Here is a 16,915-nt window from a genome sequence, read left to right on the forward strand (position 1 = left end):
ACATAATATGCATCAGTAATTAATTACATAACGGATGTAATTATTATAAGAAATCAGGACCTAAATAAGAAACAGTTTAATTCTTTTATCAACATTTGCGCCATTAGACCAAAGTCTCTTATGCATGATCTTGTTTTATGATTTATTTTATTTTGCTGTTCACTAACCATTCACTCTGAACTCATTGTCCACCACCCTGTTGAACTTGGTCTTGAACTCTTCAAGATGTCTCCACCAAACTGATCGGCCGGTGATATCAATTATTTGATATTCATCTGGTATATTATTTGCATTTTGTGTTCTTATTATATGACATTTGTTGAATATACCTATACTTATAACGAGCATGCTATATAGTGAGATATAATTGTATACTTTTTTTAGTTAACGTAGATTGGTACATAAAATTTTAATAAGATTTGACCAAAAAAATGTTGAAGTCATCGCTGTTGCATAATACCAATAACCGAGTAAATGTTTTACACACCTATGTACACATTTAATGACCTTTGGAGTATGTTAATAATGATTTTAACATTTAAAGTATCTACCAATGCATTCGTAATTATGAATTTTTATATAGGCCATGAAAATTTCAAAATAAAAAGTAAATTACCATATTCAATCCTAAGCAGAGCATATGGGCTTACACAAAGTGGATGTTTTGATGGAGATTTTTAATTTTTACACTTGCTCAATCCATTAAGAGACTCAGGATTCGAATCTGAGTACCCACAAATTTATAAGTCTACAAACGATATCAATACGTTATGATAAAAATGTAAGTATTTTATTGATGCGATAGTAAAATTAGTTTGTTAATAAAAGTCAATTGTGAAACGATTCAACTTTGAAAAAAAAATAAGGTTAAAATAGATAAATACAATGAATTCGTTATTTTATTGGGTTGGACTAATATGAAATAGCTTCATAAATATCAAGGCTGGAATATTAATTTATTTTGACTTGGACTAATAAGGAATTATATTTATATTTTATGAGACATTTTAGGTTGTCATCGTTTCTTCCTCAATGTTTCGGGCTTGGTGCAGACACCATTCTCAAAAGATGTATTGAAGTGTACTGTTAGGTGTATAAATGCAAACATCGCTAAGTGTGTCGAAAGGGCATCTGCTTAGCTGAGAGCAAACGTTTGTCTGAGAAAAAAAGAGGGTGATATTGAACTGTCTCAGTTGCTTTGATCGGATATTGATTCTGACGAAAGTGCTGGAATCCACGAAGTTGGAATCGGTTACTGATTCCTAAATAACCCGATAACTGAGTAATGTTTTTCTCCCGGTTAATTGGATGGTTAAATAATCGATTATTAATTGCGACACATCGGGACTAGAGCATTTTGAATTCCACATAAATATTTAATTTTCTCTCAAATAAAAATTAGATATATTTCTATACAATAGCAATATAAAATAATAAATTCTAAAATAAAGTAATATGTACATGCAATTTAATTTTATAAATGGCTGGCTTGTAATTATATTCAGCCAAGTAATTTTACTTGAAAGTGTTAAATCATTTCTTGGCATCTTGGCGAGGGCCATAAATTTGTAAATAAAAATGACAAAAAGCAAATTTACACATACATCGCGCACAAGAGGCGGTGTAGCGGTAAATAAATATGATACGGTACGGTAATGGTAGACTTTTGAGATACTGAGAAAAAGGCAATTAAAATGTAGTACTGGAAGCGGATGTTGGATCTTATAAACGGCCAAATGAACAAATGAGTCATTTGACATTCGAGTTCTCCTCGGTTTACCCGTGCTAGTCTCCAGTTTTATGACCATAAAGCTCATAGTGAGGATGATAACCTGGAAAAACATGTGTCATTTGATCAGGATGAAGGTTGGAGAGAACACAAAAGAGTTCCCACCAGATAGATGTACCAAAGAAAAATGTAACAGTTTTTCACTGCCAGTTCTACTGTGCCGGTGAATGCTGAGAGGAGTGGATGTGAGCTGTATAGGAGGCTGCTGAACGACAGCTATATTATCTGGTTCACAATCCTCAGCCATGAGACCCAATTTACGTCTACATATTCTAATATATATAGTATAAGGAGCAAAGCTCGCAATAAAAGGAATGAGAGTATCCTGAATGGTTCACGTGATATTTTCTTGTTGCGCTGCCTTCCATGCCATGTAATTTCTAGTAGAATTTGAGCCTTAAACATTGTTGAAGACTAAATATATTTTTAAATTATAATTTTATTAATTTTAAAAATGTTAAGGGTAGGTTCAAATAAATGCCACAACTAAGTGTAAAAAATAATGTTTATTTATTATACTATTCCATTACATTTCTGATACATATTTACTGTCTACATTTACCATTTAATATTAAGTGCTACATCACTTTTCTTTATAGCGTGGTATTCCGTATGTAATAAAGCCTTCGCTTTGTCGGAATCTTTTCCATCTAGCCAGTGTGCATAGAGATGATTAGTTAACTTGTTCGATGCCGGTGAAACCTTTTGAAGAGCATGATACATTATTTCTAAAGAGTTGACAAGTTCTTTGTAATTCTCTCCTCCTTGCGGCCTTATCTGAGCACCACCATTTAAGCAACCTGAAAAATCAATTTAATTAAGCACTGACATAAACCAAAAATATTTAACCCACCCCCCCCCCCCCCCCTCGCTAATAACAGAACTATCCGTTTATTTAGAATATTTATTTGGATTAAATTACCCCCCGAAAATAATTAAATTAACATATTGGTATAATGTTGCGATTATTTACCAGACGGGCAGGCCATTACTTCTACGTAATCGTAAGTACATTTCTTCTTTTTAAGCTTTTGTACAAGATTTTGAATGTTTTTAAAACCATTTGCAATGGCAAATTTAAGAACTTCTTTTCCATCTTTTATGAGTTCTACTTCTTTAAAATCCGGATTCCTGCAACAATAAAAATTAATTACACTTATTTTAATACAGCCTCTGCCTATGGCGTCATGGGTCCCAGGTTTGAATCCTAGGTCTAGGGCAAATACACATATTATTTTTCAATTTGTGTTTGAGTCAGAGAATGGACCTAATAATTTGGGCAAGTGGATAACATCCATTCCATTTCTCCATTTTCGTCAGTTGTTGTGCCAACACCCGCAAAGGTTTCTGAATTAGTACAACCATCCTATTTTTCTTCTTATTCTTTTTCTATTCTATCTTCTTCTATTCGTATGGTTCCTATACCATTCATCCGATTGCAATGAAGCTTTCATCAATTGTTATGCCCACACACCCGCGAAGGTTTCTGAATTACTACAACCATCTTCTTCTTCTCTTCATCTATTCTATCTTCTTCTATTCGTATGCGTTCCTATACCATTCATCCGATTGGAATAAAACTTTCGTCAGTTGTTGTGCCAACACCCGTGAAGGTTTCTGAATTAGTACAACCATCATCTTCTCCTTCTTCTTCTTCTATTTGTATGTGTTCCTATACCATTCATCCGATTGCAATGAAATTTTGATCAAGTGTTGTGCTCACGCCTGCAAAGGTTTCTGAATTGGTACAACCATTTTCTTCTATTCATATGCGTTCTTATACCATTCATCCGATTGCGATGAAATTTTTATCAGTTGTTGTGCGCATGCCCGCGAAGGTTTCTCAATTAGAAAAACCATCTTCTTCGTCTATTCGTATGCGTTCCTATACCCTATTGCCATATTGTATTACACAGATATTTTAATATTAACCCGGCACCTGCCTCAAAAATCGTATGACGCACCATAACTACGCATGAATTTCATTATCGTCTTTGTTCTATACTAAAAAAAGCAATAAAAAATATGTCACAGCTCCAGTCGAGAACCCAAAGCCATTAAGATAATTTCGACACACTAAAAAACCGTAATAAATCAGTTTATAATATCAGAAACACTCAAACAAACGAATGCTATCCAAATTTGAAAGAACTTACCGAAGTCGCCATTTTGTAGCAAATAGTTAGAGCTCTGCGCGGTGTGTAATATTTCGACACTTGTGCATACGTTCCCACGAATGGAGCGTTACTAATTTTCAAGTGCATATCGATAAATCACATATTAATGTCTTCGGGTTGAGTCGTAAACAAATATAAAGGGGACCCTTTTAATATATTTAAACTACACAAACACTTCACTTATTGAATATTATTGATAAATTAACACGAACTCACATATTAAAAAAAAAACAAATACAATAATAAACCTATTTTAAAATTCTTTAGATGTGTGATATATTTTAAAGCAAGGTGACAGACATAACGCAACATCACACGTTGGGCACATATAGCGAGAGAGTTTTGTTTTTTTCGGATTTTTTTTAGAATTCCCGCATACGAAACATCTTCTTCTAGGCTTATCGGTATTTTGTGTCGGTAAAATGTATTCTGGAAAATGTCCCGTTGCACTTTTGGGCAATAATCGTACGGGATTATCGCTAGTTGACCCTGTCGGCTTAGGCAGGGGTGCATTTGAAATTCTCACACAATATTTGTCCACTAGTTGTTTTATTACACAGAGTTGAAAATCGCCCAATGTTTTTTTGTCAGATTTAATAAATTTATATAAATAAAAAGCATTTAATAAATATAAGTCGATCATGTGGAATGCGACCTTTTTATACCACTTGATCGATTTTCTCATACACGACAAGTTGCTAAGCATCATGTCGGACTTATCTACCGTACCCATATTTTTGTTATAATCTATAACACATTTTGGTTTTTCAATGTTTTCGCCAGTTCTATAGTTCACTTTTCCCGTTGGTCCAAATGATGCATCGTGGAGGGTGGATAGCATGTGAACATCCCTCCTATCGTGCCATTTCAGAGCCAAAAGTGGACTATTGTTCTTAGCCTCGGTATCTCCCTTTTTCAGTTTGCTGAACTCTGGCATATCTTTACGATTTTTTCTCACTGTACCGCAAGCATTCGTTTTGTGAGAGTGAAGGTATTTAAAGAGCGCCGGACTCGAATACCAGTTATCACACCATAAGGTGTGACCTTTCCCGATATAGTCTTTCATTAGCGTTGTCACTACCGCACCTGAAATACCGAGATTTTCATTGTCTTGTATGTCAGTCCCTTCCCCACAATAAATTATAAAGTCAATAATATATCCTGTCATTACGTCATACATCACAAACATTTTTATTCCAAATCGATGTCTTTTGGAAGGAATGAATTGTTTAAAAATTAATCTACCCTTAAACACGATTATGCTCTCATCTATGCAAAGATTCTGATACGGTATCATCGTTTCCCTAAAAATTGTTCTTGTGTGTTCTAACAGTAATCTAATTTTAGCTAGTCTATCATTTGAGGCGGTCACACTAGGATCAGAAAAATGAAGCATTTGTAAAATAAGTTGGTATCGATTTCTAGCCATTATTTTCCCAAAAATGTCTGCATGCAGGTAAGGATCGGTACTCCAATGTTCCTCTATCGACGTGTGCTTATTTCGAGTCATCAGCATTGATACGGCAAAAAATGTATACAACTCCGGCACTGACGTGTCTGTCCAATTGTGTGACCGCGATTTCGGTCCGAGGTCTCCCGCACTGTACGAATGGTTAAAAAATGAATTCGTTTGGTTCACTATTTCCGACATTATATTTTTATTCAAAAAATGTTCAAAGAAAAGACATTCGGGAGAGGATTCGTCCAAGTCGTTCGATGTCACGCCAGATCGACAATCATTGAATTCGTGAACTATTGGAATATACGGACCAGTTCTCCATGACCGCAAAAATTCAATTGGCTCGTCAGAGTCCGTATCGTCAACATCATGATCAGTCTCATGTTGTTCCAATTCCTCTTCCGACATGTCATAATCTGAGTCCAATTCCTCATTAGTACGCACATTTTCTTCCTCCATATTTACGCACTATAAAACTATGAAATGTTTTTAAAATGTTTAACTACAGTATTAAGAAACGCCAAATCACAGAAACCATTAAACTCACACACCATAGTTATTGATATCAGTATTAATTTTCACATTCACTAAAATGGGACACGGTAGACAGTACAAAAAATATTTTAAAAATCGCGATAAAATAAAATCATACGTTCAATAGTTAATCATGCCAGTTTTAATGTGATAAGTACACCAGACAGCAAAAAAAGTATTTATCAACGATTGCGGTAAATATTCAACTTGTATGCGATAAATACAATCCCGCGCAATGGCCCGCTCGGTTGAAAGTCTGTCGTATACTGCGCAGTCGCGGCGCGCAGTTCAAACTGATTTCTGTCGACCGGCAAAACTTGGCCGTACGAATTGGTTCGAAACTTTGGTGATTATTTTATATTTAGAACCAATGCTTTTAAAATATGTCATAGGTGGCAGGAGAAGGACAAATCAGGCCAAATTTACGTGAAAAAATCAGTCCCGTATGATAAATATGGACGCGGTGGCATCGATTTATACACATGCGCATTGCGAATTTGGCCGATTTGTACAAGGTGTGTGACATCGGCGCCGGCCGGGTTAAAAAGATAATTACTTATTATTATCTTTTAGATATCTAAGATAAATGTATCCACAAAGCAACCTTGTGCGAAGCCGGGTACTTCAGCTTGTAGATAATAAAATTAAGGAAATCGTTTTTATATCAAAGTATAATAATTGTTATCAGAAAGTAAGTTTAGGGAATGTGGGTTATGAATTCATTATTTTCATATGCCTATTTTAATCCTTACAGCGCTGACGGCTCAGCTTTTGTGTCAGCGTTAGATGGCCATTAGATATAATTAGCATGTTATTTAAATTTGGTAATTAAATGGTAATGAAAAATGTTCCGCTGTGAATGAGTTAACAGAAATCTAAATACAGCTAACCTTAAATTTTTGTAGTTTAATGTTAAATCCTCGTCTCCAAATATTTCCTTTGCGGCAAACAAGAATATTTGATCAGCATGGCCTCCCGATCCAGACCCTATGTAACTGTTCAATTGGCTGATGCTCGGTTGGATGGAATCTTCTGTGCACCATGGCCAGTCAACATCCATCGGACTAAAGTCATCAAGGGTTTTGTCATCCTGTGATAACATTTGCTCCAGCTCAACTAAAAAAGCAGAAATTTCTTGTGAGAGCACAGCTTATTGCCAAAGCTCAAAGATCTGGCTTCAGAATTTTTCAATAAAAGCAAATTGTTAAGAAGACTGATCTACTGTCCAATATCAAAACCGGCTGTGATCAACCGCACTATCCCATTGTCATTCTTCAACATAAACAGGCGTATAATATTTGGCTGGGGACATTGAGGCGTTATAAATCATACAAAAATCACAAATAAGTTGTCAATTTCCCATTCGTTCTGAAAATTATAAATTTTGATCTTCTTTTGGGCACTTATTGCACTCATCATCAAACTATTCTCCTACTGTGCAAAAAGCCAACTGTAAGAGAAAACTACGCCTATGCTTAAAGCATATAGATTCACATCTTCTCTTTCCTTCACTCCTGTGTGTGTCGTCGTGAATGATATAATACGAATCAAGTGATACGACAAGGTAATAGAGATTTCCTAATGGTTAATTTGAAAATGATTTTCACATAAGCTGGTCAAGGAAATAAATATAGAAATGGTTAATCCTTTTTCTTCAAAATCTCAATGAAATAATATTTTATTTCAACTGAACGCACATTATTTTCACGAATCGATCGACTAAAATCCATTCCATTCACGACATGACGGACATGCCTGGAGTGGATTAAGAGAGAATGGCAGTATTCAACTGCAGATTTTTATAAAATATAACTGCATGAAATCATACCTGACGTAATAACGCAATCAACATCACGGCAATTGAACACCTCACTGAAGAAATCTTCTCTAGACGCTTCAAGTTTCTTGTCATAGCACGGCATGACGGTCACATGGTAAATTTTGTCGGGAGATAATTGCCTTAATGAACATAAATAGTCTTTTACCAAAGAGCCCATTATTTGCTGGGGTGATTTTGTTGTAGAGATATACGGCAATATAAAATTGCCGTGTGTTTTTTCAGCGTAGCAAACCCATCCTAAAAATAATGAAATTCACATACAGTTGACTAAAGTATCAGATAAAATATAGTTCCACCTAAAGTACTGAGGAAAACCTTTATTGCACAGACGGAACCGAAATATGTACACCCGACAGTGTTGCCAACCGTACTATAATTATAGTACAATACTATAATTTTGATTCTGCAAAAAATGTAAAATACTATAATTTTACACCAAATATGCCAAAATACTATAATCTTAAAGGATTTAAACCGAAAAATGTTCCTGTACTATATTTTTTACAGAAATACTATAATTTTTACGCCTTTGTACTATAATCAGCACAGAAAAAGATGGCAACACTGACACCTGATCCTATTTTTGCACATGCAAAACAAAACCGTGTAAAATAAGATAAGGTGCAAATGTGCAAAAATGGTAGATAGGTTACATTACTTAAAATCAACTCAAAATACGAAATTCTTCGATAAAATTAATCGAATTTATTTATTATTTATTCATAAAAATATGTACATAGTTTTAGATTTAAATTAAATTTAGCATAGAGAAATATATTAATTCAGTATCGCTACTTGACAACGAATGTGCCCGTTTACTGCTGTTTTTCGCTGGCGAAAAATCACTCTCATCGCTGGAAATATTTAATGACGCTGACGCCGAAGCACGCGGCGCGTCTCGTATCGCACCCGAAGTGACTGACTAGTAGTGTGATGTATGTCCGTATGTATGCCTGGACGGCATCCGGTGACAGCATATGTATGTATGCACCAGTGGCGTGCGGTCCATTGCAACGTGAATTTTTGGATAAATATGTACATACATACGTATTTTTATTCTTTTTAGTTTTTTTAAACTGTGTTAAAGCAAAAAAATCAGTGTAAATAAAAAATAATTGGTACTTTTTTTAAACTGTGTAATTTCGAAACCGTGCAAAACGAGGATCGGGTGTATATGAAAGTGTAATGGTTAAATTATCTAAAAGTTATTTCACATTCCAGATGTATTTGTTTCACAATGGTATCGACTCAAATAAATCCACAGATATATGTACATTGCAAAAATTGCTTATACCATACGAACATAATAACGAAACATTAAACAAGCCTAGTCATCCAATACAGTGTATTTGAATATACCAATATACGGAATATTAATTTTTCCATGGCCACCAATTCAACTACATTAATAACGTTGTGGAATCGCCATCAAATGTTGTAATACAAAAAGTTAATAAAACTACCTTTAAAACTTTGTAAAATCCATTCATTTTTTTAATATTGGTACAGGAAAATAATAAAAATAAGAAGTATTAATTAAAATAAATACTTAGTTCCACTTAGTTTAATAATAATCAGAACATAGGCTAGATAAATTTAATTCATTTTGAACAGAGAATGTCTTAGAATTTCAATTAAGTGGTTAATTACAATGATCTGTATTATTGTGTATTTAGTATCAGTTGGCGGTGTTCTTTTGAAGTAGACGAAAGCCGAATTATTATTGTTGGGTCACTAGTGTGGTGTCGATGTGTAGGTAGAGGATGATGATAATGAAGTCTTCGATGTAGCAGGGTGAGATTTATTAGCAGCATATCGGTACAATAGTATATTATACATGATAGTTACGAGCTAGGTACTTGGATTCGAGTGACATCTAGATAAATTATTCTTCGTTATTTATACAATAAAAAGTAACACATTAACATAAAATTCTGGTACATAATCATATTAGACTAATTATAGAATCAGCGTTTTAAATTGAGTAGCGAAATGAAATATTATTTGTTATTACAGTTGTAAGAAAATATGATACTATGAAAAATGATTATTCGGCTAATACACCGTAATTGTATAATGTGCTGTGATATGATGTAATAATACACTGTCTCTATTTTCGCCAATCGACTTGCTGATCTAGCTAAGTTGTTTACTGGAAATGGATTCGCTGGGAATATATTACTGCAGAGTAATTTGATATCTTAAAAAATAGATATTTGATCGCTATTATTCTGCAGCTACATTATTAAACTAAGTGGAATAAGTACTGCATTTATTTTTATTTTAATTAAGTACTACAATGTATTTCCACCAAGAATTGACAATTAATACCATAAAGGAAAAGGAAAAAATGACAAGTATAGATGTTTCTGTTCTTCACTCATTCTTTAAATAAATTCATTCCAGCATTGTCTTTATGGAAATGAATACTAAATGTACCTGGGCACGAAGAGGCTAGCATTGGGAGTTGGTCAGAATTGGAATTTTCTTTGCTAGATTTGAATCTTTCCACAAACTCCTTCTGTGATTCCAAAAGGGCCAAATCATCCGCGATTTGCATATTCACCACCATATCTGCACCCAATTGTTTCAAATAACCTGTAAAACAGATAAGAAGATTACGTCTTAAAAAACAAGAATATACCACGACCAATTTAGCAATGTTTATCTCGAGTAGCAATGGAAGCAAATTACATGATCATCGCTATTATAGACAGCAGATAGTGTTTTTTTTTATGACTGATCTTCTGCAGCTTAGATATTACTGTTAGATAAATCATCATTTCTGTCACAAGATACGTCAAATCAATTAATAGAGTATCTCACAGATGCATTATAATAATTAGTTGTTATCCAAAGAAGCGAAATGGTAGAAAAAAATTACATGTTGTGAATTTTCCATAAGCAGGTGGAGCGTGGTGCGCTAAACTTTGTTTCTTGGTGAGTGACTAACATAATTCTAAATAAGTTGATAAGTATTATTCATTAAGACATAATTACCAGTAAGTCGCCGATTTGCATCTTCAGGTGTTAGATTATATCGAGCTGCCAGTGATAATATTGGTTGTATTGAAACCGATACCACAATCAATTTTATGTTGCCTTCGCCATTGGTGTCCGTGACTTTCTTTTCATTGAAAACTCTAAAATTCATTTAACCATAAAACAATATGAAATAAATTCTATACACTATGGAAAAAGTCCAAAGTTCTCTTGTATAAAGATGGTTTTACACCAGTTATCACCAGTGATGAATTTATACTGTGTATAATAAATATAAATATATAAAGACAGGTGAAGTATTATTCTTTTCAGTAATGGGAAGCAAAGGGGAATTTTATTCGATAAATTTAATATAGGTATTTTCTTTCAGAGAAAAGGTTGAAAACTAATTCAAAACTATTAATTTCTAATAAAAACCAAAACATACATAATATGATATAAATGGAAATTTAAAATTTAAAAAATCGAGGAATCGTTTATTTTATTCGGGTCGTTAAAGAAAACAAATAACACTCTCATAATAGTTTGACAGATTCTAATAAATATAAGTTTTGTACAATTCCATTTGAGTTTCTATTTCCATTCGTACATTCCATCGTATTCCAATAGTACAAAACCTTAATCCATTAGAATTTAAATTCATATTCAATCAAGTACCTTCAATCGATAGTATTAGTTTGACAGATGCTGAAAGCAGTAATAGCATATCAAGTGATTTAGAGAACAGAGAAATTAGTGTGGTATCCAAGAGATTAAGGGTAATTATAATAGGGACAGGGTGCCGTAACCTGTTATAACTTTACAAGCAATCAAAAAATAGAAATATTATAGATGAGGAAGAACTGTCAGCTAAGTGTCCCCATTTGACAAATGAATGAGTTCAGTGATGGTGTGCTTGACAAAGTCGTGAGACTCTAGAAAGACTCCGCCAGGCCGATGCAGCAGCTCACAAACAAATAATAGTAAGAAAGAACATACACGTGAACGCATGAGAGAGAGAAAATACTTGTGTGAATGTTGACTTGCCAATTATTATAATATTTAGTCAATATAAAAATGACATTATTCCCATTAAACACACCTTATGAGCTCTTCTTGGCTCTGTTTCGTCACCAAAACACTCTCAGCAGAAGTAATGCATCCACTGCAAGCAAGGCAATCAGACAACGTGATCTCAACCTTTTTTAATTTCTGGTGCGTGCCCCCAACTATTTGAACGTAGGAACCTTCATTTTCAATGGTTATCTTTGCTCCTGTTTCAAATTTGGTTTTTTCAATCTTAACTGGCTTGATGCATTCCTACAATCAAAGTGAATTTTCGTGACGTAAATATGTTACAACACAATTTTAAATAATTACAATTTCGATAACAATAATAAAATTGACTTACTTGAGATGGCGTGATAAAATCATCCAAATCTGTCAGCTGCAGCGCTCCACTAAACCGTGACACCATATTTATGGAAGTAAAATTACACAATTATATATATAACAGGCTGTTTATTACTAGGTATTATATTGTAAATTTTGCAGATAAAATCATTATCTTCATAACAATGTGCGCGCAAACAGGTGACAGGCGAGCCTGACAGAGGCAGTGTTGCCATCTATTCAAAGTAGAATTATAGTACAGAGTCTACAAAATTATAGTATTTGGGGAAAAAATATAGTACGCGTTGTTATGTGTTGAAAATGTATAGGTTTTTTGTGTCTCAGAAAAAAAATAATAGAGAATTTGAGAAACTCCGAGACCCCTTTTTATTTAGGTAGGTACCTCTTCCAACCAAAAATGCTTACCGAAGAATTAAAAAAAAATCATTTTAAACCAAAGTCAAGGATTTTTTTACGTTTTTCGAGCAATTTGTTCTCCACATCTTCTTATATTACGAAATTATATTACTATGCACCAATCTATCGAACGAAAATATCGAAATTTTACTACTTTTTACATGGTTTTTCCGATATTTAATAGTATTTTAGGCGTACTATACCTGTTTTATATCGTACATAGTACGCGGACCAAAAATATAGTACAATACTATAATTATAGTACGGTTGGCAACACAGGACAGAGGCGACAGTCATAGATAATATACGTAAAGTGACAGTTGTGACATTTCAGTGCTGCCAGTTGTTTGAAATTGATAATAATTATCGGAGCAAGGAAGGTGTTCCATTCATAGATAATAATATACTATTCCTATTTTATTTATTTTACTCTGCAATAAAATTTGAATTGTAATATATTAAAATTAAATTAGCTCACGAGAAAATTATTTAAATTTCAACTCAATTCAAAAATAAATCGCAATAACCTCAGCGTGTTCACTATTGTTTCATATCCCAATATGACACATAGATATTTCCAAAACAAAATAAATATATTTGTACATCTTTATAAGAAGGTTCAGGAGTAAATAATTAAATGTTAAAGGACAATACTAATCGTATTAGATTTTTGGATTGTCACCCCGTGTTCTTCCTTCTTCTTTCCTCAATGTTTCAAGCTCATTGCAGAGACCATTCTCGCGAGATAATGATAATAAAAGGTAGGTAAACACTGCAAAATATTTTTTTTATATGCATCGATATATTATGCAGATGTAGAGCTGATTTATCTAAATGGCCCTTTTTTGTCTCCTACTGATCGAAATCCTGTTTTTTTTAGATGCCTTTATGGATAGGTACCTACATACCTCGAATTACTATCAAACTTTCAATGGGTAGGTACCTACTTAAAGAATTTGACACGAAAACTACTCTACTTGATGCTAATTCAAATGAAGTTTGTTCCGACTAAGAAAAATGCCTTATTGAAAACAATAATAAATATTCGTGTATCAGTTCGTCTTTGGAGGGAAATATTATTGTCACCTTGTATATTTAGCCTATATATCTGTATTTGAATATTAATATAAGTAGGTAGGTACTGACATGCCCATGAACTTCCCGTCTTAAATGGGAAGCAGGACATAAGGTTTTGTAGGCCCAAAAGTGCGGCTCTTGACCTCCTAGTCAATTAAGAGTACAGGAAAAACTTACGACGTACCTATCACTTGATTATCTAGCGGGATGCTTTGTTTTCTGTTTCAGAATAAATCCCACGTTTGTGTTCTTGAGACTAGGAAAATGACACGTGGATGAAACGGTAAAGGAATACTTTGTTTTCCCACCACCACCCGTCATGTATGTACAACCGTGGATATGCAGGGCCGCCTTCCATGACGCTATAAACGTGTCTGAAAGAAGTGATTTTAAGTGCTCATTCCGTCCCGAAACGGAGTCGCACGGGACTGATGCTACAACCATACACCGTAGTGCTTAAAGAAGAAAATTAAGAAAAGAAGAAAAAAATCATTTTGGACTGACTCTGCTGTACGCTGACGTTAAGCGCCCTATGACGGATGTATAATGGTAAGTATTTAGCTTTTGCCTCTGATTTCACAACACATTTAAGCCAAAAAGTCAAAAGGTGATTACGCTTCATTTAATGTAGTGTTGGATCCCTGCTAATCTAAGTGCCAAATACCAAGTTCTAGCTGACTTAATAATAACAATAAAAATAATAATTACCCTAGCTAGGTTACCAGAATGTTCGGGGCTTGAAAACAAAATCTGCCGACTTTTAAGCAATGTTTTGGCTGGTGACTATGACGTGATAAGGTTAACTAAAACATGGCTCAATGATAGTGTTTATAGTCGTAAGTATTTTGGAAATTTGAAGAATTTGAACAAGAGGCATTATTCAAAGGTTTACAAAGTGCTCATAACTAAAGTCTAACAACAGCGCAACCATGCCTAAAATCTAGGAAAAAATTTCATTAGGTCATCCGAGGAGATTTCGGAGCCGCCTGCGGTGGAAAGTATGGTGAAGTGCCGTTAAGCAGCCTTCTCAATTGTACTAATAAATTATCCGACGAGAACCTGCCACGGGCGCACTTTTATCGCTATGCCAAAGTGTAAAAACACCATTGCAACAATCTATGATTGTATCGTACCTAAATAATAGTATCATTTATCAATAGATGATACGAAACGACAGTGTGGCTACCGGCTGCGGCTCAGACATGGCCCCCACATCCTAAAGCGGATCCCCGGCCGGGATCTTTGGCGCCCCCTACATATCTCAAAGTTTGATGGCATGTGTGACGCACAACATAAGCGTTTTCAAAATTGTGTTGGAGGTAGAGTAAGGGCTTTCAGTTTATTTTTTGCTATTATTTGTAGTGTTTTATAGATAGGTACATACCTAACTTGAATTATGGGGTTGTCGAGTAGCAACGCAATACAATAAAAAATTGCATTTTACAAATTCATATTTTAAATGTTAACAACCCCCTCGAGAAGTAGCACCGCAGGCGACTTTTTTACTATTAGAGCAAATTTGTGGTGTGTGTTTATCTCACATATCTCATAGACCGGCCACTCCGGACCCCTATGCTAGAGCCCTGTCAGCCCCTCCTCCCTTGTGGGGGCCATGAGCTCAGACACACAGCACTGCAGTTTCAGCGCACCGACGCAGGTATTAGATACTTAATTCCAATAATTGTAGGTAGGTAATCTATTTGAATTCTAATTTGGATTTTTAAAAATCAAATTGAAGATTCCAATCGGATACATTTGGAATCAAGTAAGACATGCGTCGACGCGCTGCAACTTCCAGCTATGTGTGTCTGAGCCCAACAGTTACAGTAGTTACACAGTGTTACGGTGGTCAGACATCTCCTCAAAAATCTTAATACAAAAGGGGGCGGCATTTTCAGTTTACTAAGGGCGGCACTTTGCCCAGAGACACCGCTGCTTGCCATTCGCTTCTAGCTGTACCTACCCAGCTAGTAGCTAGGTACTTACCTAAAATAATGACCTTGCCTTCTATTTTTTTTTTCATTTTCTTTAAAACCGAGTAGTTAGTTTTAACATGGCAATACCAGAGTTGGATATGGAACCGGAATCGAACCCCTGATCCCCGAGAACCCCTTAATTATTTTAGAGCCGGAACCTTTGATTAAGAATCTCGAGAATCCCAAACCAGAACCTTTCAAAAAGTCAGAACTCCGAAGGTTCCTTTGTATTTTTTTTTGTTTTTATATTACCATGTAAGTATTAATAATTTTTATATTGTATAATATGTACTTACTTATTTATTTTTATATAATTACTAGGTATGTTTGGTCTTCGTTCATTCAGTTATTCCATAATTTAGTTCTTTTCGATTTGTGCCAACAGTCCCAGGACTTTTTGGTAGCACGATCGCACAATTATTATTACCTAACCTACCTATATTGGTGTATGTAGATTACACAATATCTTCAATGTGGTTCAAATTTTGTGGATGGAGTGGTATTGATCAGTGCTCGAAATAGAAAATCTTACGAACCGGAGCGCTGAATAATCATTTAAAAATATCAAATTATTTTAATATTTTTCGGATATCATAAGGGCGATATGCCTAATAATCAGGGTTTCATTTATACTTGAAGGGGCTCTGCGCTAATACACATTACCCCCCCCCCCCAATACAACATTAAAATGTACTTTTTTTTAATGGGTACACTACTCATTTTTGCAAAATCACTTATTTTTCGTAAATTTTCTTAGAATTGGGCTCTTATCATCAAAATTCTAGAAGCTCGTACATTTATGTATTCCGTCGCTGCAAGGTTCTTTTGTGATTCCAAATTTTTTTAGGTTCCGTAGACCTACTTTTTTAAGGTCCTGGACCTATAGCCCCTTTGCCTTTTTGTGTCACATCTGAAGTCGGAACAGTCTATATTATATTATATTATAGACCTTGTATGACTAATCATTAATAAATAATATAAACATTTTGTCAGCGCCGTAGGCAAATATTTTTCCCACAAATCAGTTCTTACAACTTTAAAAACTACATACCTACATGCAATATTATCTCAATAACATGAAATTTTAAATAACACGCAATTTTCAAAGAATCCACGAGCCGGGACGGTATCTTTTAGAATTTCACGAACAGGAACGGCGCTCCGGTGCGTTCCGGTCTATTTCGAGCCCTGGTATTGATTGATTGTGGTAACTGATTATTAAATATTACCTATTAACTATTTTTTAATAGGTACCTATTCATATACCTATCT

General features: G+C 34.5%; 1 protein-coding gene across 1 annotated transcript; it reads right to left on the reverse strand.

The window, feature by feature from the left end:
- Window positions 1-2,276: 2,276 nt before the first annotated feature.
- On the reverse strand, window positions 2,277-12,410 carry LOC147064796 (putative cytosolic Fe-S cluster assembly factor AGAP009023). Its single transcript, XM_085957412.1, has 8 exons — window positions 12,193-12,410; window positions 11,884-12,101; window positions 10,800-10,942; window positions 10,239-10,397; window positions 7,788-8,036; window positions 6,850-7,075; window positions 2,763-2,920; window positions 2,277-2,589 (listed from the first exon to the last, which is right to left on the reverse strand). Exons 1-8 carry the CDS (start codon window positions 12,256-12,258, stop codon window positions 2,348-2,350), a joined length of 1,461 nt encoding a protein of 486 aa, XP_085813538.1. The 5' UTR covers window positions 12,259-12,410; the 3' UTR covers window positions 2,277-2,347.
- Between the last annotated feature and the right edge of the window lie 4,505 nt (window positions 12,411-16,915).

This window comes from Rhyacophila brunnea, unplaced genomic scaffold, assembly GCF_057557595.1.
Source record: "Rhyacophila brunnea isolate RB1 unplaced genomic scaffold, BYU_Rbru_1.0 scaffold_7, whole genome shotgun sequence".
Lineage (NCBI taxonomy): Eukaryota > Metazoa > Arthropoda > Insecta > Trichoptera > Rhyacophilidae > Rhyacophila > Rhyacophila brunnea.

What these genes read in the sequence shown, in the direction of transcription:
- LOC147064796 (XM_085957412.1), bottom strand. Translation starts at nt 12,258, where the DNA reads ATGGTGTCACGGTTTAGTGGAGCGCTGCAGCTGACAGATTTGGATGAT. An exon ending in ATTTTATCACGCCATCTCAA is followed by an intron (nt 12,102 to 12,192) that starts GTAAGTCAATTT and finishes CTTTGATTGTAG; the next exon opens with GAATGCATCAAGCCAGTTAA. An exon ending in TGATTGCGTTATTACGTCAG is followed by an intron (nt 7,076 to 7,787) that starts GTATGATTTCAT and finishes CTGCTTTTTTAG; the next exon opens with TTGAGCTGGAGCAAATGTTA.